The following is a 25,945-nucleotide window of genomic DNA, read 5'->3' as shown; positions in this document are numbered from 1 at the left end:
GAATATTGCAGGAAACTGCAAGGCGGATGAACTTGCACGAATCGGTACAATGCTCCATCTCGAACCGGATAAGGCGCTTATACCTATGCCCATAGCCACTTGTAAATTACTTATAGACAGGGAAACCATCAAAGAGGTAAATACAAGCAGGCAAAACCTCACAACATGCGAACTAAGCAGACAGACATGGCCGAACTGGAACAGCGGTCGATCCAAGATCTTGCTAAGATTTAACAGAAAAGCTATAAGAAAAATGATAGGTGTATTAACTGGTCATTGTTTAATAGGCAGCCACGCTAGAAGGTTAGGACTCCCGTACTTCGATTTCTGTAGAAGCTGTCTTAATACAGAAGAAGAGGAAACAGTCAGACACCTTTTATGTGGGTGTGAAAGCCTAGCTATGAGAAGGCTGTGCACTCTAGATACAGCATTTCCAACCGATGTAGCGGGCATAGCCCATCTAAAACTAGCGAAGCTCTGCTCGTTTATTAAAGCTACCGGATGGTTTGAAAAGGAACACGTAGAGTAAGGATAAGCTCCAGTGGTATCACAATGGGCCTGCGAAAGGTCTAAGTGTGTCTTTATGACAACCCCCCCACCTACCTACCTACCTTGCTAGGCTTACAACTTATGAAGTGATTGCGTCAAGCAAAGAGAGTATAGTAGTTTCCTTGACTATATTTTGCATAATTTTGAAAAGGAGCTTGCTCCCTTAGGTATCCAAGAGGTGAAATTTGGCCTGACTTCAAGACCATTTTAGCGGTCTGTAGGATTAAGTGAAATCATCTGGATACCTACTCTTAAGCTGTGCTGCTTTCACGAGACTAAGATGCAGACAGTCTGGCTCTGACTTTTTATCTAACAACTGCTTAGTAACAGGCTTGATTATTCGCTGACAGCTGATTTTTATCATCAGCATGTGTCATTTTTCACACCCGCAACTCATACACATTCAAATATTGATCTTGTCTCTCACTCTTCTTGTTTTTCTTTTACTACTTTCAAATGGTACCACAGCGGGCGAATAGGTTTCCTCGTACGTTGGCAGCTGTGAGGCATGTTTCATCATCTTCTTGATGAAATAAAAGTTACAAATCTTAACTAAACGAAATCAATAAGAGAACATTGCGTGGCTGAGTATTTCCAATCGCACTTTCGAAGAAAAATTTCTTTGGTCCTGCCTTTTACATATCACTCAAATTACTCAGCTCCAGGCAACAATTCTCAGCATAAAGTAACACGAGAGGAACGTGAAAGCTTCCCACAACACGGCCGTGGCGTTTTTAGAAATATCTTTTGTTTACGTAGCTCTTCAAATGGACACGCGCTCTACTTGAAAAGGTAATAGTTTCGCCACAAAAAAATAGTTTTTAATAGGAAGTATTTCTAGGGTAAAAAGGTATTTTCTATAGCATCTATGTTCCTTTGTTTACCTGAGACATCTCGGCCAATTGCAGTCGGAAGCAAAGCACATTGAAAATGGTCCAACCCAGCTCTATCATAAGTTTAATAGGGAACTGAGTCTGGATGAAGTACTGTGATGAGTAGAGGGCACAAAATGGGCACCATGAGGTTGAAGTGCAAATCTCAAACTAAATCTCGTTGCATGTATCTGATTTCCTTGTTGAATTTCAATAAAAAAATTATGCCAATTTTTTTAACTCTTTCGAATGAATTTTTTTAACGTAATTTTTGAACAAGAATTGTGCATACGCACAAAATCATTATTTGTTATCTTTGTATTATTTAAAATATAGTATTGTATTTTCGCATAAATATAATTTTTATGCAATAAAAGCTATTTTGTAAAAAATAATTTCGTAAAAAATTTTATTTTAAAAATTAAATTTTTTTATTTATTTACTTTTTGCCATCATATTTTCATATTCAGGGAACTAAACTCAAGAAACTTATCCACAAAGGCATTTTTTCGCCAGAGCCTTCCATAGTTATTTTTAACCCTTCAGCTCCCAATGGCGCCCACAGAGGACGAAAGCTTAGTTTAGTTTTTAATCCAAAGAATTAATTTATCCGATTCCTTAACAGGAAAATATACTTCAATCTTACCTATTAAATTTCCGAAAATCGGCGTTCAAATTTAAAAAAAAATTTTAAGGCTGATTTTAGTCTAATTATTTAGCAACAAATTATTGTGTAGTCGAAAAAGTGCTTTCGTATTTCTAATCAAACTTCAACTAATTTTTTTTTATATTTATAATGAACTTTATTAAACCAAATATGTACCATTTTGGTCGACCACCTTTTGCCATTTTTCTTCTAGAGACATTATTCCATCAGTGTAAAACTTTTGTGGTTTCTCGGCGAAAAACTGCGACAAGTAATTTTCACAGGCTTCTCTTGAAGCCAACTTTACTCCATTAAGGGAGTTCTGCCAGCCTTTTTTAAATGGTTCAAAACCGTTTGATGATGAGTGTTTAGTGCCTTGGCGATGTCATGGCAGCTTATGTGACGGTCCTGGTCAATCTTTTCCATAATTTCATCGACTTTTTCAACGATAGGTCGACCGGAGCGAGATGCATCTTTCACATCGAAATTTCCAGAACGGAAGCGAGCGGACCATTGTTGTGCTACACGAACTGATACAGCATCGTCTCCGTAAACTTCACAAATTTCATTGGTGGCTTGCGTGGCATTCTTCCCTTTTTTATACAAAAATTTCTAAATATAGCGAATTTCTTCATTATTTTCACTCATTTTTGAACAGCTATAACTTTTTTTCAATTTCTCCGAATTTAATTTTTTTTTAGTTAAATAAAGCTTAAAATGTCACCTTATGACACAATATAATTGGTAGCACTGGAGATAGATGACTCCAACGACATCTATTGACAAAATACCAAAAGACTTTTTCGACTACCCAATATGAATACTTAGGGAATCAACATTTTATTATTATTATTTAAAAAATCGGCTTTTTAAATTAGACTTACGGAATTTTTGCGGAATAAAAGCTATTTTAAAACAAAATTTTCATAAAAAATTAAATTTAAATTTAAAAATATTTTTTGGAATTTTTTATTTACCTAGCTTTTTAGCATGAGGTGTACATATTTGTAGGAATATAACTAAAAAAATCTATCTTCGACTCAGCTTGGCCTGCGAGTGGAAAACCTAATTCTACAGAATTATAGAGCGCAATCGAACTCATTTAGTAATATGTAAATTTTCCGCTTAACATCTGTCTAAAGATGCCAGCCATGCGAGCGTCAGATGCTAGCGCAACTGTGGCAAAAAATCACTGCTGAAAAAGAAACTCGAACTTGAAAGACTTTGTCTCTAAAAAATTTCACTAATTAGCCGTTGTGCTTAAAGTTTAAATTTCACAAAATCATCACAGTGCCGCTGATAGCTTCTTGTCTACAATAGTACCACAAAAAACATCTACTGTCCATCCCTTGATTTTTTTTTCATTTTCACGGTCTGCTGAGTTTTTCACTGCCTCAGGCACGCCAGTCCACAGACAAGCGATACGAAAAGCAAAGCTTCATAATTGATACGCGTGCCAATGGTTTAATGCTCCGTTGCTGCTGCGGCTGCTGCTACTTTACCCCAGTCAAACTCCCATAAATGTGATTGCGATTTTTTTGTTATTGCTTTGCTGCAGACGCAGTTACGTACTCATTCCCGAAACTTGTATTGAAATGCGTGCAAATTGCCCTTTTGATCTGCGAATTTCGTACGCATTGATGTATCATTCCCGCACTAAGAGGATGGCAAAAAATAAAAGACAGAAAAGGCAAACAGTAAATCCAGCCAAAACAAAAAAACAAAAAAAAAAACAAAATTTCGCACTGATGCAAATTCACATGCCAACTCAAATTCACATTCAATGTCAGGCAAATCTTTTTGCTGCAGCCACCGCATTGCGTTGTTTATAATGGTGGCAGACATGCGGGCGAATTCAATAGCCCCAAAAGCACACAATCAACCAAATGTACCTACACACACACACATACATATGCACGCGCAAACATTTATGATTTTATAAATTCTATTTTGTGCACTTCATTCATTGAATATTAAGGCAGTAATAACAAAAACACTGATATGAGTAACATTGTGCACTTTTGCTTGCGTTGTAAATACTATTTTGGTGCCTTGTTTGAATAAAGCTTCAATGTTACTCATACGCCCCCTGCCACCCGGCAGCACTGCGGGCGTTCTATTGAATTAGTAAAATAAGCAGGCGATCTAAACAAAGCCAATGACAGATGCAAATAGGCAGTAGGTGGATTCGAGGGGCTAGCGGGTTAAATTGATGCGCGCACGGGGCGGTGTGCAAGCAACATGAGCCTGCCATGTACAAATTTCCGCAATACTCATTGAGATGTAATTTGTTCACTGCTTTGATCTCTGCATTCGAAGAATACGTACATGATTTTGTATACATAAGCTCGCATATATATGAATGTATGAGTGCATGCATAAATGCTTGAAAATTAATGGGCTATAAGCTATGCTAGTGTCAGATTTATCTGCATGAAGCATTAATATTTGACAGCGCACATGCATTTATATTTTATGCAAATATGTATGAGTACTTATGTATATGAATATGCAAACATACAAATAATCACTCATTAAACAAGAACGCATTCCAAGGTAAATGTATTTATTTTAGCCACTGTTAAGTTCTTACCCATCCCTAAAGCCGGCAGTTAACTCTGGTCAATTGTAATTTCACCCTATCTTTCGAAGGTATTCGAGTAAGTTATGCTCTATTCCTTCAAAGCACTCCTTTCTGCACAAAAATTGGAATTATCGCAGTAAGCACTGAACAAACTTTGGATGAATCCCATCAATATCCATGGCTTTTCTTAGAACAAATTTTAAGCGAAAAGCCATGCTTTTATATTTAGAAAAAGTTGCCAAAAAAGGTGATGAAAAAATTCATAGGTGTCAATACAAGAGCTTATTTGTGCTATACGAGGGGTGCCTTTTTTATGTCGGGATTTGGCAACCCTGGTGTTGCAATCTGGCAACTGACAGCTGCATCGCAAAGTTTGACATTTTTTGGCTTTTACGTACTCAGAACGTTTTGAAATACCGGCGCTATTTGTGTTGTTTACAGTAACTTAAAAGATTCATCTCGGTCCAAAAATGGAATTAAATCGTGAACATTTTCGTGCGATTATTTTTTACAACTTTCGACGTGGATTAACTCAGCAACATTGCATGGATGAACTTAATTCATTTTTTGGCGATGAAGCTCCATCAAGGACCAGTGCTTAGCGATGGTATGGTGAATTCAATCGTGGTCGTAGTTCACTCCAAGACGAATTTCGTGAAGGTCGTCCAAAATCAGTTGTTGTTCCGAAAACCATTGATGCTGTGCGCGAACTGATATTGCAAGATCGTCATGTGACCTATCGTGAGATTTAGACAATCTTAGGCATTAGTGGGACCAGCATACATTCAATATTGCATAAACATTTGACTGTCAAAAATATTGGTTCGCGTTGGATCCCACACAATTTGTCAATCGCTCAAAAAAAGGCTCGTGTCGATTGGTCGAAGGAAATGCTCAAAAAATACGATCGCGGGGCTTCGAAACACGTCTATGACATCGTGACAGGTGATGAGTCATGGATTTACGCGTATGAGCCCGAAAGTAAACAGCAGTCGACTGTATGGGTGTTTCAAGATGAGCCAAATCCAACAAAAGTTGTTTTCGCACGAAGCAATTACAAGCAAATGGTCGCCTGTTTTTTCGGAAAAACTGGGCATGTCGCAACCGTACCACTAGAACAACGCAGAACAGTAAATTCTGAGTGGTACACAACCATTTGTTTGCCAGTTGTCTTCCAAGAAATCGCGAGCTCTCACACATCGGCTCAAACAACTGCAAACTGAGTGGTCAACGTTTTCTGACACCTGAAGAAGCGGTTGCGGCATTCAGAATGCACGTTTTGTAGGTACCTCATTCGGAGTGGCGAAAGTGTTTCGACAATTGATTCAAACGCATGCAAAAGTGCATAGATCTTCATGGAGAATATTTTGAAAAACAATAAAGTGATTTTCGATTATTAAAATTTGTTTTTGTTCTCTAATCCCGACATATAAAGGGCACCCCTCGTATTTAGTATTTAGCCAGAATTTGCGAGTTTTTTTTAAAAACTTCAAAATTCCATTTGGAGTACAGGCTTGAATATTTTTTTATGAATCTATAAAAGTATTTCATTAAGGTATATGAATAAAAGAACCAAATAAAAAGAGAATTTGAAGAAAATTTAAGAATATTTTTCATTTAAAATTAAACTTTTTTTAGCATGTAAAACTGCCTTTAAATTTATTTTATTCAGTGTGTTTGAACGTTTGAAGGCTACAATGGGAACATTTTTTTGGAAAATGAAAAAATGGCAGACTGTTGAAAAAAAAGGCATGCTTTTCGGGTGGAAATCAGACTGTAGTATGGAAAGTTAGGGCTGAAAAGAGACGAAAGTAGCACCTGCCAGAATGACGAGCCTACAGAATAATAATCAGTTCAACTTTTTCGTTTTAGATGTCCTGAAGAGCCAAAATCGTGTTGGCAAGCCAACTATCTTTTTTTTAAGACGCTTACTTTGATGCCACACTACTACAAAAATATAAAAGAAATATGTCAAAAAAAGATTGTTTTTGTATACTATTTGATGTCAAGAAAAGCATACTGTAAAATCAAAACGATCGCATTTTATTTTCTTTAAAAAAAATTACTAAAAAATTTCTTAAAAAAATGAGTATTTGACCAGACTACTACCTTAATTGTTTGGGGTAAGCCTCGACATAGTCTCCTTTTAGGCTTATGCACTTCGACCAATGCTTTTCCAGTTTGTCGATCCCTTTCGAACAATAGAACTTGTCTGAAAAATAGCCATTCGCTTCTGCAATCACCTCCTCGTTTGAATAAAATCTTTCTCCGGCCAGCCATTTCTACAAATCAGGGAACAATTATTAGTCCAAGGCATCCGAGGGAGCCAAGTCAGGAGCGTAAGGGGGGATGCCAAACGAGTTGAAACCCTACTTCCATTAATTTCGCGACCACAACTGCTGAGGTGTGAGCTGGCGCGCTGTCATGATGCAAAAGGAAAATCACTCGATTTCCTCGATTCAAGCCAAACTATTCCAAACGCAAAGAAATACACCGCTCCCGCTGCAAGTTGGTGTGTGTTCTTCTAAGCGATGCTACTAACTAAATAGTTATAACCTCGATACGTGCCAGTGGAGTCATCTCTCTGACTTTGCACAGACATTTTAAATGACCCTCGTAAAGCATAGCCGCAAATTTACAATTATTAAGCCTTTTATGGAATTTTAAATAATAAAAATGTTCAAGTGCATTGAATAATGCGAAATTCTAAGTACTCTAACAAAAGCGCCATTCATAAAGAAAATACTTAGAATTCCGGAAATACCTATGGCTGAGATTGAAGCAAAAACAACAGAGAAAAGCAGCTAATGCAATAATTCATATATTTCAGATATTCGATTGTAGATGTAACACTTTCAATTAAGTATTTCACTGCTCCTTACAAAATTCAAGCACAGCTTTGAGTGCGTCGTCAGTAATGACAGATTTCGATAGGCTAGAATGTGTTAGTTTATTTATTTACCCAGAAATATTTGTTAATAGTACCATCATTATCATTTCCCTTTGCCTCGAATGCAGCATAGGACCTCAAGCTTTCAGTTGTAGTACTAAAATATTTCCATATAAACACAAATGTGCCCAAATGCGACGTGCGTGCTGCCGTAGCAGTTGGATTTTCCACATTTATGTTCACACCACTTGGAGGCTGTATTCCTCGCGGGCTTAAATTCATGTTATTATATCATTACCTCAAGAAAGGTGGAGTAGATTCATAAGTTACAAACCTAAGGAAGATCTAGTGAGCTCTACGGGTAAGATGACTAGACACTCAGTAGTGAGAGGCCGCTTCTAAACTGAAGAAGAGACACCTTTTGCAGCCGAGTCGCTCCGAGGCAGACGACACGAATTATGGGAGGCCTTCAAGGGGTTATATACAGTTAGAAGGCCGAAAAAAAGCGAATTTTCCAGAATTTTTTCTGAGAAAACTTTTAAATTTATTGATCTCAAAATTTGTACAAATATTATGATATCTTTTTACTGTGTTTTAAGACTTAGTATTAGTAAAAATATTTATTTAGAAAGGAGCTATAGCTGATCTCCGGGAGCTCCTCTCAAAAAAGACGTTTTGAGGTGACCCCTATATCTCTGAACAGATTTCGTTAAGGAAATGTTAAATCTAGTAGTTAATCGAAGGAATAAGCAAAATAATTTTTTTTTTTTGACAAAATGGCGGTTTCTCAAAAAAAATCGAGCCTTAAATTGTTTATCTGAAACACCTTTTCAAACTTGCGTGTAATTTCGAAAATATTCACCGGAACGATATCAAATTAAAAAGAAAATAAAAAAAGATCAATATTTAAATTCAAACTGCATATAACCCCTTAAGTTGTGTGTGTCAAAGTAGCCCCTGAAGCTTCCGCTTTTGTTAGGCCTCACCATAACTCCCACTCGGACTGGATACCTCGTATTTAACTATGATTGCTCAGGTTACTCGGGTGCACCACGTGAAGGTGAGAGTAGGAATTGAGATTATGGAATGCTGGTAGCTGCTTCTTCATATTTCTAGAACACCCTTACACCCCACAAGCTAACAACACGAATTGAGTATGCGAAACAAACTCCCTTTGCCGTAGGCTTAGGTAGGTAAATACGGCTATGCAACTCTTGCTTTGACTTTCTTTGCTCTTGTGATTTCTTTTTTTCTTTCATTGTGCAAAATAAGTAAACTAAAAGAATTTGATATTCAAGTAGCTTAAATTGAAAATAGTAAAACTTCTACAAAACGCCTTTTGCCCTGAGACAAAAGATAATATTTGAATACAATCATATCTAGCTAAATGTGATTAAATTTGTGGAAATCGACCTTTGACAAGCCACTACGATTTTTTTAATTTCCAATTTTGTTGCAATCTGTTTCAAATTTAAATAATAAGCAATTTAAATAACTGAAGTTAATAGAGCGATCTTGAAGAGCGCGAGATAGGTGAAGTCCAAGTTCACCTACAGTATTTGCTCACCACATACTCTGGAAATACCTATCATACTGAAGCATGAAGTAAGAGCCGGGACAATTTATTATTATTATTTTTTTTTTTTTTTTTTTTTTTATATGGTTTGAAGAGGTTTGCCCCGTTTGCGGCGCGGTACGAAAGTGTCTGGCTGAATTATGGCCCTGGCAAGTGCGCTGAGGTGACTGGACAAGTGACTGCTGCAAGAAGTGCTATTGAAAATATCATCGTATTGCTGCGTATTAGCTCGTTCCTGCAGTAAATCGAGTCTCCTGTGATTGATCGCAGCGTCTTTGCCTGAAACCTCTCTATGATGACAATATTCGTTTTCGTCGCCGCTCCCCATAGTTGGCTGCCGTAAGTCAAAATGGGTATAATTACCGCTTTATACAGAACAAGTTTGTTTTCTAGAGACAGCACTGATCTTCTTCCCATAAGCCATTGTAGAGAGGTGAGTTTAAGACCGAGCTGTTGGGTCATTATGTGTTTTTGCCACGTTAGGCGTCTGTCCAAGTGCATACCCAAATTTTTCACGCTATCCACTTGTGAAAGCAGCGGCTCGAATAAGGTGGCGGCAGCACATGTGTCTCATTTCAGTGTGAAGGTAACTTGAGTGGACTTTGTTGGATCTACCTGTAAACGCCATCTATTTAGCCATTTCTGTATATCTTTGATGGGTTCTTGTAGAAAATATGTCGCCAAAATACTGTTGGGACTAGTAGACATAATGACGGTATCGTCAGCGTGAGTTGCAGTCTCAACCAGTTTTGAGAGTTGTAGATCCGTAGTAAATATTGTGTATAATACTGGGACAAGAACACTTCCTTGTGGTACACCTGCAGAGATGGGGGTTAAAGCCGTGATTTCGTCTCCTAGTTTGTTTCTGAAATACCTTTCATTGAGATAGGAGCGTAACACTTCATAGTAACTGTGCGGCAATGTTTTTTTTTCTTTTTAATTTATACAGTAAACCTGGGTGCCAAAATTTATGGTGACGAGACGTGACGCATTTTGGAGTAGTCGGAGTTATTGCAATTTGCATTTAATCTTTTGAATAGAATTTAGAGATAAGAAAAGTAGTGAATATCGAGTAGATGCAAGCTGCGAAACAGTTTTTTAGTTAGTTTAAGAATAAACTTGGAGTCAAACGGACGAAGTTCGATGATTTACAAAAATAAAGATTAAAGTAACAAAACCAAAGGTTTTTATTTTTAATAAGGATTAAAATAACAAAACTTAAGTTTTGATTGTTAATTTTGTTTAAAACAACAAAATCGAAGTTCCTGATTATTTCGAACAATCATAATTACTTCTGTGGCACAATGCTCCCTGGCGGTCCCCCATCTAAGTACTAACCGCGCCTGACGCTGCTTAATTTCGGCGTTCGGACGAGAATCGATATTTTCAGCGTGGAATGCTCTTTGACGTGGTTGCTATGAACTCCGCCACCGTACAAATAATCATCAACCCAAATGTTCCTTCATCAATTTAAATATTTAAGGGGTTATATACCTTGTGTTGGTCTAAAAAATCGAAAAAATTTTTATGACATCAGTAAAATTCGTAAAATGTCTTGGATTTGCAAAAGTAAAATTTTTTTTTCACAGATCTTTACGTTTTAAAAATTTTTAAAAATAATGGTAAAAAAATGTTTCAAAGTTCATATTCATATATGATTTGATAATGGCTGCATACATAAAAATATACATGTACATACATAGAATACAATACAAAGAAAAAAAAAACACTTCAAAATGTATATCTGTGTCAAAAAGTTCGTTCATTTGATGGGTAATAGTGTTCTTTTAAATGGCGTTGGGCATCGTCTATTACTATAAAATTTGTCTGAGAATAGCCCAAATACAGTTTACCTTTGAAATAGTATCAAATAAATAACTTATTTGTCTCTCTCTCCTCATTTTTTAAAACTATTCAAAAGTTTGAGTATTGCAAAAAGGATCAAACGCACACAAAATTTTTAAATACATACATACGTTTATATATTGTAGTTCAATTGTACCATATATGAACGAAAACAAAAGTGGATGCTTCTACCAATCATATCCAATACGTGACGTTTCAAACATTTATCACTTACTTACCTGCCCTATTCCTCCAGTTAAAGTAGGAACTCTTCTACGAACTCTTCTTGGTCGTCCTCTAGGCATATTTTAAATTTAAATATGGATGTACTTTTTTCTTAAAATAAATTCTATTTTGCGTCTGTCCAAAACTCTTTCTAATTTGAACTGTTACCGTTATTTTAAGTGAAATTTGTCAATTTCAAGTCAATTGTCAATTCATACCAATTATTGCCATCACAACAAAATTTTGAAAAAAATTCGCAGCACCCGTTGGGACTATGTTCATGAATACATATTTATTAGTAAAGAGAACAAAACAAAACAATTATTGAGAATCCAAATGTATACAATGCTGTGCTCATTAGAAAGAGAGCTAAACAAAGCAAACGTACTCATATATGTAAATATATGCGTATATTTGTGTGTCATCCTGCTTTGCATAGACATCGCTGTTATCAATATGAAAATTTTGATAACTTTGCATGCAAATATTTCATGAACCAATTTTAATTTTTATAATTTTCCGGAAATATGCTCATCAAAACCTTTTGTATATATTTCATATCTGCACATATTGTAGTTTAGTCAGAATAAGCGCCTTGTTTTAAAATAATACTATAGGTTTGCATAGTGCGCCGAAATTAATTTTTTTTTTTTAATTTTTCAACCCCTCAAAAATCGTTTTTTTTTTGGTGCAAAACGGTTTTCATATCATATTAGTTGAGCTGCTCATGCGCTACCATGATCACCGCAAACCTCTTCTAAAAAACGCCGTTTCGGGTGAGGGGCGATATCAACAATAAATAATAGCATTTTTTAAAATAAAAACACCAAAATGTATTCTTCGAGAGTTACCCTTGAGTATGATATATGCCTCATTTGAATAAAAGTTCTAAAACACAAGGTATATAACCCCTTAAGTAAGAAATTTAAACACAATTTTTTAATGGTTCTTTATTTAATGGCCATTTTTATACTAATGGGACTGTCACTTCAAAGGCAAGAACTTTCCTGCAATTTATGAGAATGCCATAACATTTTGATAGCACATCCATTCACATTCACAAAAACTTCTGTTCACTTTGGAGAGCCCCTATATAAGTGAATAATATGCGTATCTATTGATCGGCTATCTAAAATCCCTTTTGTATATGCATATTCATATGTATGCTTATACATTGTCTGCATGTGTTAGTGCACACATTTTTGCATGTGAATATGAATTGGTCATTGTGTGTTTATCTCATATTAAATGTTTTCTTCCATATCCATAAATGCATTCACGTTATTTGTGTGCAGTAAATTGGCTGCTTACTAATTCATTTGTTACAATTAGCCTTGCAATAATAGAGATATTTGTCTATAGATTTAAGGTGCATAGATATAATAATTATTTCTTAACAATTCCTGTTTTGTTAAATTTTCATTTGTATGATTGCACTGAATAATAAAGCTCATTTATTTTATTCACTGCGAAATCCTCGCCTTTGTAATACAGAACCTTTGAAGTAAATTAGGAATTTTCGATGTAAAAATATATATATGTACATAAATAAGAGTTTGATTTTCGCGCAACTTATTAGGAGCCTGCCTAAGTAAGAGTACGCATGTCATAATATAGTAGAGAGTTATTCAAGGGAACCTCCGCAGCTGCAAAAACTTGCAACGGTCGGGAGCGAAAATACCAATTTGCACCAACTAACTTTTTTTCTTTCATTATAGTCATCAGTTATATACGATGGATATCTTAGGAGCGTCTGTAGTCTAATGAGGCTTTACGTTAAGCCTGCCAAAATGTTTTCGGCGTTTACCTCGAAGGCATTTTACAATCACTTATGGTCCCTTCTGATTGTATAGCCAGTCGCTTATATACTATAATGCTTGCAGTATGTGCTATAAAATATTATAGTAAAAAATTTAATAATACTAGATTGAAAAGTAGGGTTTGCGTTGATAAGAGACCTTAAAGTGCCCATCAAGGAACCTTAAAAATTATAACCCAAATTACCTGAAGGTTTTGTAATAAAAGTAGTTTTTATCAGCATGTTAAGTTTTACTGTTTTTCTACTCATTTAATTTGCACTGAACTTATAAAAAACTGGGCAGTACTTTTTTACCAGGAAAATATACCAGTTGACATAATTTGGCGAGTCAAAATACTCCACACTTCAAATTTTAAATCAGAAGGCGCTAAAGTAATCCTCCTATCAGAAAATCCTATAAATTTTACGATTGGCCCCTAGAGACTGGCACAACACGAGATGCTGCCAGGCGTGGCAGTCCCCGGAGTAGCCGTTCTGCAGAGAATATTGCTGCTGTAGCAGAGGATGTCATGGAAGCGCCGTCGACATCGACCAGACTACGTGCCACGCAAATGGGTATCAGTCGACGGTCTTTACAGCGAATTTTGGTGTAAGATTTGAAGATGTTTCCGTACAAAGTCCAGACGGTGCATCAGCTGTTAGCTGCTGACCGCCAATCGCATCTAACATACGCTCAAGCCATCCTTAATCACCACCAAGAGGAAGATGATTTTTCATCAAAAATAATCGTCAAATAATCATCAAAATAAGTCATCGGACCTTTTTTCTTCGAAGACGTCGCGGGTCAAACGGTTACTGTGAATGGTGATCGCTACAGAGCAATGATCAACGAGTTCTTTTTGCCGCAACTTGATGAATTGGGATTGGAAAACATGTGGTTCCAACAGGACGGTGCAACGGCACACACTGCACGTGCCACAAGCGATATGCTGAAGGATGCATTTCCCGGGCGCCTAATCTCCCGTTTTGGCGATTTGCACTGGCCAGCAAGATCGCCTGATTTGACCGCTCCAGACTTCTTTTTGTGGGGCTTTTTGAACTCGCGGGCTTATGTCAACAAGCCTCAGACTCTTGCAGCTCTTAAAGACAATATCCGTCAAGAATGTGAGGACCTATCGCCGGAAGTTTTGGCCAAAGTGATGGAAAATGCCATAAAAAGGGCTCAAATGGCAATCATGACATCATATTCTCGACTTGATGTAAAAAATATTAAAAGACCAAATAAAAATAATCCACAAGAAGAATCAAAGTTTTTAATTTTTTTTTTTAAATTACAGCCAAAAAACATCGCAAGGTTACTTTTGCGCCACCTGTATAGCAAAGGAACTTATTGACAGGTTGCAAAAATGTATTTCTTTCTCATTTAATTTTAATATTTTTTTTATCAAAAAAAAAAGTTGACTACCTTATAAAAGCCAAATGAGTCCAAATTGCAAACTTTGCGCAAATGAGAAAAATTCCCCAAATTTCCATAAAAATTGCACACGTTTTAATCGAAACTTCAACACAAACACTCAAGTATGTAATTTTATAGTCTATTAGATGTTTTATAAAAAAAGTACGATTTTGGAGAGGCGCAAACAATACCTTAATTTTTTTTCTGGTGGCCTTGTGCATTTTCTTGAAATTCTGTAAGTATCTAAACTCAAAACAGTTAAGTTTTTGTTCAAAAACTTGTTTTTTTAATTTTTCGAATTTTTTTTTTATTATTTCCCTTTTTAAATTACAATCTGTTAAATTTTAACAATAAGTAATTATTTTTAAATTATATATTTAAATTAAGAATTTAATCGAATATTTTGGACCAATTGAAGTTAAAAATAATTTCTACATTTGATTTATACAGAATTAAAAAAAACAAATAGTTTACACAGTCATTACTTCTTTAATCTCAAGATACTATTTATTGAGCCATGTCATCATTATTCTTTCAATTTAATGAGAAAATGCAGTATCAGTATGTACATAAAATTCATCTCAAAATAAGTCACGTAACCCATAAATCTTATCACGAAGCGAGTGTGTGCTCCGTGTGGTAGAAAAATTAAGATTGGCTCATAAAAAATGGAATTTATTATCACTGCCGTCTTAGTATTTAATGAAAAGCTGATTAAGAGGTTTATTAATAGAAATATTTGTATTAGAAATTCCTGATTTTCAGTAGATATATGCAGATCTTATCGACTAGCTCTTTTCGACCGAGAAAAGAAAGTATTTAATAGACCTGGCAGACTATGACAACTACTAAGAAATTCTTCTAGGAAAGCAAATTCGTACAAGTTCTGATGTATGCAATTGCTATATTCAAATGTCGAACAGGCCTATTCAACCATTGCCCTCAAGTGACGAAAGGGAGAGGAAACACGCACCATCAATATTCTGTAATTGATACCGCAAACGGTATCCAAGCCATGCCCTCAGATCGCCATTTCGAAGAGAAAAAGGTGCAGACAAACCTACAGTAAAAATGTCGAACTATAGTAAGTGCTTTAAAAAAATTACCAGAGGTATTCAACATCCCAGTACCATTCGTCTCAATGTATTAAATAGTTCTGAAAATGTTGTCAAATTATTGAAGAATTTTTTTTTAATATCAAATCTCATGAAAAATATATCCAATTTTATCAGAAGTGTATCATAAAATAATAATAAATATTCGAAATTTTCTGTTTTCCACAAAAATTGGGATGTTTGAATTAAAACTTTTTGTTAATTTACAAAAGTTTTTTTTTCTCATTTTTTTTATTTTTTTTAATCATTCGACATTTTCTGCTTTCACAAAAATTAGGATATTTGGAATTACTACTTTCTTTTTACTTCAAAAAGCTTTTTCTTTTATTTTTTTCAATTTTTTTTATATTTTTTTCTTTTTGATCATAAAATCTAATGAAAATATAACCAATTTCATTTGAAAAATTGAGATATTTTGAATTTATTTTTTTTAATTTTTTTTCAACTCCTTTTTTTAATTTTGTTTTTTTTTTTCATTACCAAATTGGGATATTTGGGATTAAACCATTTTTTAAATAAATTTTTTTTTAATTTTCTTTTTCAATTTTTTTTATATGTTTTTAAATTTTTTTTTAATTTTTTTAGAATCATTAAACCTCATGAAAAATATGACCAATTTCATCAGAACTGTAGCACAAAATAATAATAAATTTTCAGCCTTTTCTGTTTTTCACAAAAATTTGGATATTTGGAATTAAAACTTTTTTTAATTTAAAAAAGTTTTTTTTAAATTATTTTTTTTTTTCTTATCATTAAATTGGGATATTTGGAATCAAAACTATTGTTTTAATTTTTTTTTATAATATTTTTCTTTTTTTTATTATTATTATTTTTTTAATCATCAAATCTTTTACAAAATATGACCAGTTTCATCCGAAGTATGACGAAATATAATATAAATATTCGACATTTTCGGCTTTTCACAAAAATTTAAATATTTTGAATTTAATTTTTTTTTTTTAATTTGTTTACAACTCTTTTTTTCATTTTTTTCTTCATCATCAAATCGGGATTTTTGGAATTAAAACTTTTTTAATTAAATTTTGTTTTTATTTTTTTCAATTTCTTTTTATAAAGTTTTTTTTTTTAATCATCGAACCTCATAAAAAATATCAGATATCAAATATTTCATCAGAACTGTAGCAAAAAATAATAAAAAATATTCGCCATTTGCTGTTTTTCACAAAAAATTGGGATATTTTGAGTTATAGTATCATAAAAATTTAGATATCTCGAATTTTAATTTTTTTAGTTTTTTAAATCTTTTAAATTTTTTATTTAAGTTTTATGATTTAATATAGAATTTCAAACTAAGCTGATTTCTCATAAATGAGTAGCCAGTAACGAATTCCCTTTGGCTGTTTTGTCTAACATTTTTCTCAAACGTATTTCATGTTTAAGCCCACCGTGATGCCCGCAAAAAAATTATAAAAAATTAACGCGTTTTTTGAGCCACTTCAAACTTACACTTTGTTACGCCAAAATTCAATGAACTTACCGCTCAAAATTTTTCTAAAAATTCTGGAAAAAAGCGTGAAATTTTGATAGAAATTTATTAAGTTTTTCTTTATTTAAATTTGCGAAAAATTTTAATGCTCGATTTATATGCTTTTTGTAGGCGAATGAACCGTATTTTCATAAAAACATAAATTACTAAAATTAAATTGAAAAATTCACTGACAAAATATGTCAATAAATCTTAGTATTTAATGCAATTTATATCTACATTTCCATATCTTAAAGTATTTAAATAAATATTTTATTTGAATTAACTTATTTAACGACGCTCTCATCCCACCTTTTAACTCTTAACTTTCTCTACCACTTTTTCTTTTAGAATAAAAAAATCTTCACCTGGTACGAGGGTGAGTCCATCACAAGTGAGCTTTTCAATGGACGCTTAAGTCTTGTCACCAATCATCCGGAATATGGCAAAGCATCTGTTAATCTCACCGCCATACGTGAATCGGATCAGGGTTGGTATCACTGCCAAATCATCTTCCCCAATCGCACGCCAAGTGTGCGCAACAACGGTACACTCTTCCACTTAGCCGTGCAAGGTGAGTATGACGAGCGAAAATATGCAGTAGAGAAACGAAAAATAAAGTAGCGCAATAGCAAAAAGGATTAAAGTTACAGTAATGCAAGCAACAAAAAAATAATAATAAGGGTAATACATTCGTTCGGAAAGCTTAGCTAAGCGGAGCACAAACTGCTAATAAAAAATAATGATTTCAGCGCATAAAAGCATTGAACTCTGAACGCTTACTGGCGGGAATTGTTGCTTACAAGTATTTGCAGCGCCCTCGTTTGTGCTAGTCATATGATAACTGCAACAACAACAACAAAAAGCATGCATTATTCTACTTTACAAACTCAATCCACGTATGTGTATTTAGCCTCTTTATAACCTCTTTTTCACCTCTAAACTTTTCTCTTGCTGCGTGTGCGTGTGTAAAAAGGTGGTTCGCTCATAAAAATACCGCCAGTGAATCAAACGATTATGGAGGGTCAGACAGCTTTCTTTCATTGTGTAATGAAATACCCAGAAACTTCGTCCATTGTGTGGTACAAGGATGGCACGCCATTGGAGGAGGTGCAGGACTTAATGCGTCGTTGTCATACGGGTCCAGATGGCAGTCTCAGCATCGATCCGACAATGATGAGCGATTTAGGTGAATACGAGTGCCGTGTCAACAACACAGAGGGCGAGTTTCAGTTTGCTAAAGCATTCCTCAACATACAATGTAAGTGAATGCGAACATATGCTTAAGTTTATGTATGTATATGTATGAGTGCGCATGCATGTATAAGCTTGCGTGTCTGTATGTATGTGAAATAAGTATTTTTGCGCAGCGCTGTAAAATGAGTAAAAATGCCAGTACACCAAGGCAGCAGCGCAGTTTCCTAACAATCCGTTGCACATACATGCATGCATATGCGAGCTTGTGTGCGTGTGTTTTTATTTTTGACTACCTGTCGCATGTCGTTTATGCTGTCATTGTCGTTGCTGACGTTGCATTGCTTTCAGATAAGGCCAAAGTGATTTATGCACCACCCGAGGTTTACCTGCCGTTCGGTCAGCCAGCGGTGCTTGACTGTCATTTTCGCGCCAATCCGCCATTGAAAAATCTGCGCTGGGAAAAGGATGGACTGCTCTTCGACTCGTACAATGTGCCGGTATGTATGAAGAAAATATAAAAATGTCTGTATTTAGAAGTCGTTATAAAATCATTACTTGGTTAAATAATATTATGCCTCAGGTATATAGCCGTACTTTTCCAGCGAATATACAAAAATTAGTATATGTTAAGATTTTTCTCGAAGTATGTTGGAGAAATATTAAAACTTGTATGAGCTGCACCGATTCAAAATTACCTCCTTATAAATTTATAAATTTCAAAAAACTACATTATCTAATCCGCCGTCGCTCTAAATTATCAACTTTTAACAAATCACTTATCCACAAACAAATTTTAAAGCATGTCTGGACCTATGGCATCCGCTTCTGGGGATGTGCAATCAAAAAGTATATAACTTCCATGCAACGTCTGCAGAACAAGGTTCTTTGGATCATACTAAATGCGCCATAATACATGCGAAACAGTGATCTGCACCATGATCTTGGCATGTTAACCGTCACTGAGGTGACGCAACAATTTTCCACAACTCACAAACAGTGTCTACCAAACCATGTCAACGTGGCTTATTTTACTTTTACTTAATTGTCTTTCGTATATGTACATATAAGTATTTAAAATAAATATAAAATGCTTCCTTTTAAAATTAAAAAAAAAAAATTAAATTCAAATTGCTTGTTAGTATTATTATTTTTCATTGATCATTGATCGAGAATTTCACAGCATTGCTGATCGGAGGTGGCGAGTTGAAACTACTTGCGTTACGACCAGACAAATCTGGCCATACTACAATCTGAAACAGACAAAAACCCTTATAAGTCTTTCGAAACACGAACTAAGGCATATAATATCTCTTATCACCGGCCACTGCCTTTGGGGCACTCATGCACGTCGGCTCGGGGTTCCTCAAAACGACCTGTGCAGATGCTGCGAGGACTAAGATGAGGAAGTATCGAGCAGACATTTGCTATGCAGTTGTCCCGGCCGAGCCAGAAGTCGTCTCGCTCTTCTAGGCTCTCCAACAATTGACAATCTTTCAGTACTCTCGGACCTAAAAATCGAATCTCTCATCAAATTCTCGAAACGAATTAATATCTTTGACCAAAATCTATAATAAAAATCTCGGTTAGGTGGGGAAACCATACAAGATAATGAGCTCTAGGGCAACACAACGGACTCAACTTGCGGTCTATGAGGCACCCCGATGCGGGGTCAGCCTTAAACCAACCAATCATTATTATTTACATACTAATAGGAATATTATATCGGCTCTGTAAATTGTATAAGATGGGTTAATAAAAAACCAAAAAAAAAAACTGAAAATATCTAAAGATGATAGAAAGATTTATGATCTAAAGGCCTGTATCAAAATGTTTCAAAATTTTCCAACAGAATTAAAATACTGAGATTTGTGACGCTACTTTTGAATTTTTTGGTTTGATAGGTTTAAGTAAAGCATGAATGAATCACCAAAATCTTGACTCTCAATTTTGATTACTAAGGCATCATTGGGAAGTTATTTTCTCATTTATTTCATTACTAGAAAATTTGGAAATTCTTTTTTCACAAATCTCAGCATATTTCTGTTTCGTTGACGCCGTTGATAAAATGTTTGAACATTTTTATGTAGACCTTTTAAACTTAAACTCTTTAATCAACTGAAGTGATTAAAAAAAATATATTTTCCAAAGCTAATTTTATTCATAAAGGAGTATTCTCACATCAGTGCAGCTCACGTGAATCCTTACATTTTTTCGAAATATAGGGTGGGCAATATAAATTTGCTTTTTGAATCGGCTATAAAAAAAAACTAATCAATATTTTTTCAAACTTTTTTTTTATTTTGAAAATTCAACATTGTCATTTATGAATGATTCGATCAACCCAATTTTTAAGCACATTTTCGATTGTGTGGGTTCCAATTTCATTAGTGGCAACTCCGATTTCGTGTTTTAAAGCATCAATCGTCTCTGGATGGTTCGCATAGCATTTGTCCTTAACGTCGCCCCACAAAAAATAGTCCAACGGTATTAAATCACAGCTCCAAGGCGGCCAATTGATATCGGAATTTCGGTTGATTATTCGGTTTTCAAAAACGGTAGCCAAAAGTTCGAGTGTAACTTTGGCAGTGTGACAAGTTGCACCGTCCTGTTGAAACCAAATGTCGTCCATGTCATCCTCTTCAATTTTTGAGAACAACTCGTTGAGCATGTCACGGTAACTCTTCATTTACTGTAAACGCGGCTCCTCGCTCATTTTCGACAAAAAAACAAACATTGACTCGTTGTGGATGCATTTGCTTCTCTACAGTAATGTGTGGATTTTCTGAGCCCCAAATCCGACAATTTCGCTTATTGACGGAGCCACCGATGTGAAAATCAGAAAAGAAGAAAAAGACTCACCACTTTGGAAATAGGTTTTCAATATTTCCCAATTATGTTCAAGCGTATAGCGTCCCATTTCGTAAATTTCAAACCTTTAAGTAAATTATGAACACATTTGATATGTCATTTGTGTTACCATTCTCAAAAAAATGGATGGTTCAAAAACCAAACGCTATATGGCCCACCCTGTACCAATGAGATATGATGCTCTGCACACTCCTTGTGGAGTAGTTGGCTGCTGCGTGAGGCTATGTGCAAAAATTATAAGTCTTCCGATAGGGTGATTAATTTTGCGCCACCTTGTATATATTAAATGTATGAATAACTTAAAAAACTTTTCCCAAATTTTAAAAGGTTTAATTAGATTTTTTTTAATATTTTTAGGGTCAATATTCACTACTGATTTTTAAAATTAAATTTTTATATAAAATAAAGTTTTTGTTTTTTTTTTTTGATAATTTTTGTAAAGCGTTTTTCAGTAAGAGCGCTTCAGCTTTTTTTTTTTGAATTAAACACAAACGGTTTGACTTTTTTAACTCATTTTTTTTTTATTATCGAGTTTGAACATATACATTTATGTATGAAATTCGATTTCTTTTGCATGACCACCGCGTGCACGTTTCACGAAGTCCAATCGTTAAACCCAATTTTCGACCACTCTTTTGCATAAATAGGCCGAAATTCCAGCAATTTCGCGATCAATATTGGCTCTGAGCTCACAAATCGTCGCCGGCTTGTTACTGTAGACCAATGACTTCACATAACCCCAAAGAAAATAGTCTAGAGGCGTCAAATCACACGAGCGCGGCAACCATTCGACCGGTCCATTTCTGGAAATAATGCGCTCATCGAACTTACTCTTCAACAAATCAATTGTAGCGTGTGCTGTGTGGCTTGTGGTCCCGTCCTGTTGAAACCACATGTCGTCTAAGTCCATACCATTCAATTGCGGCCAAAAATAATCGTTTATCATGTCGCGGTATCGATTTCCATTCACAGTAACGTAGCGATCGTTCTCGTCAACGAAAAATATGGGCCAATTACGCCGCCGGCATGTAAACCGCACCAAACAGTGATTTTTTCGGGATGCAACGGTGCCTCATGAATCACGTGTGGATTGCTTTCTGCCCAGTAACGCATATTTTGCTTGTTGACAAAGCCATTGAGCCAAAAGTGAGCTTCATCACTGAAGATGATTTTTCGACTTTAAACTTTCTTAACAGAACACGCATTTTTATAATAAAATTCAATGATTTGTAAGCGTTGCTCAAGTGTGTAGCGTTCCATGATGAAATGTATACTAATGAAGTTTACAAATGACAAGCGAAAAATAAAAAATATTGCGTCGTTCGCCCTCCCTATTGGAAAAAAGTTGAAGCGCACCTATTGAAAAACGCTATATAAAAATATATCACTTGTCGTTTGGGTATATCAATAATGTCGACTAGATTTTGTTTTGTTTTTAATTACTTTTAATTTTTATTTTTTTAATATTCATATTTTATCATATAACAAAAGCCATATAAATCCAAGTTTGAAACTCTGAGCAAAATCTGCATTAAAAATCAAATTTTTAGAAATATTTTGGAGAGGCAGTAATCATCTTCATCATCATTGTTTCCTCTAATTCGTGGGGAGCTTAGGTGAAACATCTGGCGCGAGCTCGATTTTTAGGTGAATACTTCATCTCTAGTCATTATTTTCTATCCATTTATCCTTCAAAATAGTGGAGCGATATGATGTTTTAGGCATTCCCATTTTTCGGCAAACTATAGGACTCCAGTCAAGTGCGTGATAACAGATTTCTCCGAAAGGTTTCCGTAAACTAAGTCCGATCCAACCCCGTTTTCGCCTTTTATGAGTGTGGCAATAAATTTGATGTTACAGTGTTGGCATAAGGACGAGTTAGTTATAGTGTTGGGCCACCAAATATTGTGAATGCTTCGGAGCCATCTACTTATAAAGGCTTGTAGCGTGCTTGTAAGGCTGTCATTAACTAGCCAGGTTTCGCAATTATATAAAAGAATGGTGAGGACATTGTATTTGAATATTTTCGGCTTTGTCTTCACAGATATACTGGGAGAGTTCCATATTTTTCGTAAGCTAGCAAAAGCGCCAGCGCTTTTTGGTAATCAAGATTGAGATTGAAATTGTATATCTTTATTTGCACCAGCATCCATAGTAATCTATCTTCCAAGGTTTTTGGTAAGCAGTAATAAGCATCATTGATTCCAATATAATAAATTTGCTAAAAATTGATTTTTGATAACATTTTCCATGACGGTGTGGCGCATTTTCTCCATTTAACGAATTCTCGTAAATTTCTGTTACTTTAAAACTCCATAAAGCTGTGTATTCTATTTTTGTTATTATTGAAAAGTATAGAATTTTGAAAACAATTTGTCGACGGTTTGTAAATCGTGTACAAGGTTTGAAAGTTGGCTTAATACGGTATATGCTATAGAGCGAACCACATTTTTGTAAAAATTAATAAATAAATTTCATTTACATTGAAAAAATGTATTTAAATTGAATTTTTAACATTTATTTTTTTTTTTTTTTATGTTATACATTTAATTTATTAAAAATAACTAAGTAAAACAATAAAATAATGAAAAAATAAGTGTATAATAGTTTGTTATGTATTGTGAAAGAATATTAAAATATATTGAAAAAATTTTATTTAAAAATAAATTTTTACTTATTGAGCGCTTTGTATAATTAATAGTTATTTATTAATCTCGATTTTACAAGAATTAAAATATTTTATTATAGTACATTACATATTTTATACTATTTTATTTATATATTATTTATATTTAATTTGTATTTAATAATAAAAGACTTTCAATATATTTTTATCTACGCACTCCCTACTCACCTGTTTTGCTCTACTCTCCTATACAGGGCGTTTTCTACAAAAGCAACGGTAGCCTATACTTCTCCAAAGTGGACGAGAGTACGGCAGGCAGCTATACGTGCACACCCTACAATGACCTCGGCACGGACGGACCATCGCCCATCATTAGTGTAATTGTATTGCGACCGCCAATATTCAGCATCACACCGAAACCCATTTACATACAGAAGTTGGGCGAAACGGCCGAATTGCCATGCGAAGCCATTGACCGAGACGGAAACAATCGGCCGACAATTGTCTGGAGCCGAGTAAGTACAGTTGCAACTATGTAGAGTAAATATATGTATGTGTGTGTGCGTACTCGCACAATCTGTATAATTTCATATCAGCCAGGCAAAGCAACATTCCTATATGAGTACGAGTGTATTGTAGATGTAGATGTAGTACTGGCAGTGAGTGAAGTGTAATGAGAGGGGCATAGAAGAGGGAGGGAGTTGAGGTAACATCAGTATGCCAACCAGCTGCTGGTCAGTAATTGCAAATGCTGCAGCCGCAATCGTACTGCAGCATCACATGCGAACGCACAGAGTGACATATACACACATACACACTTGAATGAATGTATATATACAAACATTCACATGCACACGGCTGGCAAACCCATCTATAGAGCAGCGGAAATAAATTGGAAAGTGGCTTAAAGTGCGTAAAATGCGTAAAACGCACACATCACAACGGTATTGGCGAAAATTCATTGTTGGCGACACAATGTTGCACTATTGCAGCTGACTATCGTAGCTTGTTGCAAGGCTTGCACGATAGAGGCAGCTTTGAAACGTGATTGATTGGTTGGTTAAAATTTAATGATAACAGCTTTCTCGCACAGCAACAGCATAGAGGTCATTCGGCGTACTAACAACCGCTGAACTGGCAATTGATCAGGCGCAAAAACAGTGCATTTGGGGGCTACTAGCAAATTATAGTGTGGCGAATTAATAGGGTGACAGGTGGGTGACATGCGAAGCAAATCTGACTTGAATGGAAAAATCGGATTTATTTCTCTGCTGCAAGAGTTTGTAGATGAAAAAATACTTGTACAGATTAACTGCAGAAGAAGATGCATAAAGATAAGCGACTCAATTTTAAATGAGAAAAGTTGGTTAAGAAAGTGTTCGATTTTAAAAGCTATGAAAGTAATGGCTAGGAGGTATGACTGCACACTTCAGCTCAGAGCACCAAGTTTTACGTTTCAAGTTTACAGATATGCAAAAATTCCGCATTTAAATTTAAAGCTTTTTTTATATAATTTTTCGATATTTTAGATGCATGAGCGTAAAACATAAACACAGAAAATTATCACAGATTTAGTACAATATTCATGGGCTTAATATTGTGGCGAAGATAGCGCCATAACAGTGAAGCGCAGCTCATCAGGGTCACGGGCCATGAAATCCTTGCAGATCTTAGCTGCGTTTTGCATAAATATTTTTTATGATCAAGGCAACAAGGTGATGGTTCACCCTTCCTTTAGAATCAACAACGGTTTGACCTTCTTTCGCAGGCTTATGCTGGTCCTCAGTTAATGAATTATCGTTTTCCAAGCTTTTCCATGCTTTTCCGGTGTTAAATCCTTAAGAAGGCTCAAGGCTCTCAAGGAAACTTTTCAAAATTTCACCCTCTAGTGGGATGCTTTTACTATTCACTAGGCTGAGTATACGAGCAACAGTGCCGCAAGGGTTTGAAGTAAAATGGCGCATATAAAAAAGATCGTCTGGAAATACCCCGGAGTCTACAGCTAACTTTTCATGCTCCTTGGCCCTATGTTTTCTTTAATTTTCCGATGCAGGGAAAAGAAAAATAATCGATTTAACAGGCTGTGAAATCCACTCCAGCATCTGTGGTTCGAAGCCAACGACATCGAAAATTTTCCACTCCTTAGATACGCCCAAGGCAGCCACAGTAGCCGAATGGGTAGGTGCGTGACTACCATTCGGGATTCAGAAAGAACGTAGGTTCGAATCTCGGTGAGACACCAAAATTAAGA

The 25,945-nt window shown here is 35.2% G+C and overlaps 1 protein-coding gene across 8 annotated transcripts in view; it reads left to right on the top strand.

Moving 5' to 3' along the window:
• LOC128863187 (protein borderless) overlaps positions 1-25,945 on the top strand; it is a 78,664-nt gene that overhangs the window by 43,123 nt on the left and 9,596 nt on the right. For all 8 annotated transcript variants that reach the window (XM_054102197.1, XM_054102202.1, XM_054102201.1 and 5 more), the window contains exons 3-6: positions 17,355-17,577; positions 17,980-18,264; positions 18,549-18,697; positions 23,949-24,209. In XM_054102197.1, coding sequence (XP_053958172.1) covers positions 17,355-17,577; positions 17,980-18,264; positions 18,549-18,697; positions 23,949-24,209 — 918 coding nt within the window. The remainder of the gene's footprint in view (positions 1-17,354; positions 17,578-17,979; positions 18,265-18,548; positions 18,698-23,948; positions 24,210-25,945) is intronic.

Source organism: Anastrepha ludens, chromosome 5 (assembly GCF_028408465.1).
Source record: "Anastrepha ludens isolate Willacy chromosome 5, idAnaLude1.1, whole genome shotgun sequence".
Classification (NCBI taxonomy): Eukaryota; Metazoa; Arthropoda; class Insecta; order Diptera; family Tephritidae; genus Anastrepha; species Anastrepha ludens.
The sequence above is the reverse complement of the archived record's forward strand: the minus strand, read 5'-3'. Positions and strand labels throughout refer to the sequence as shown.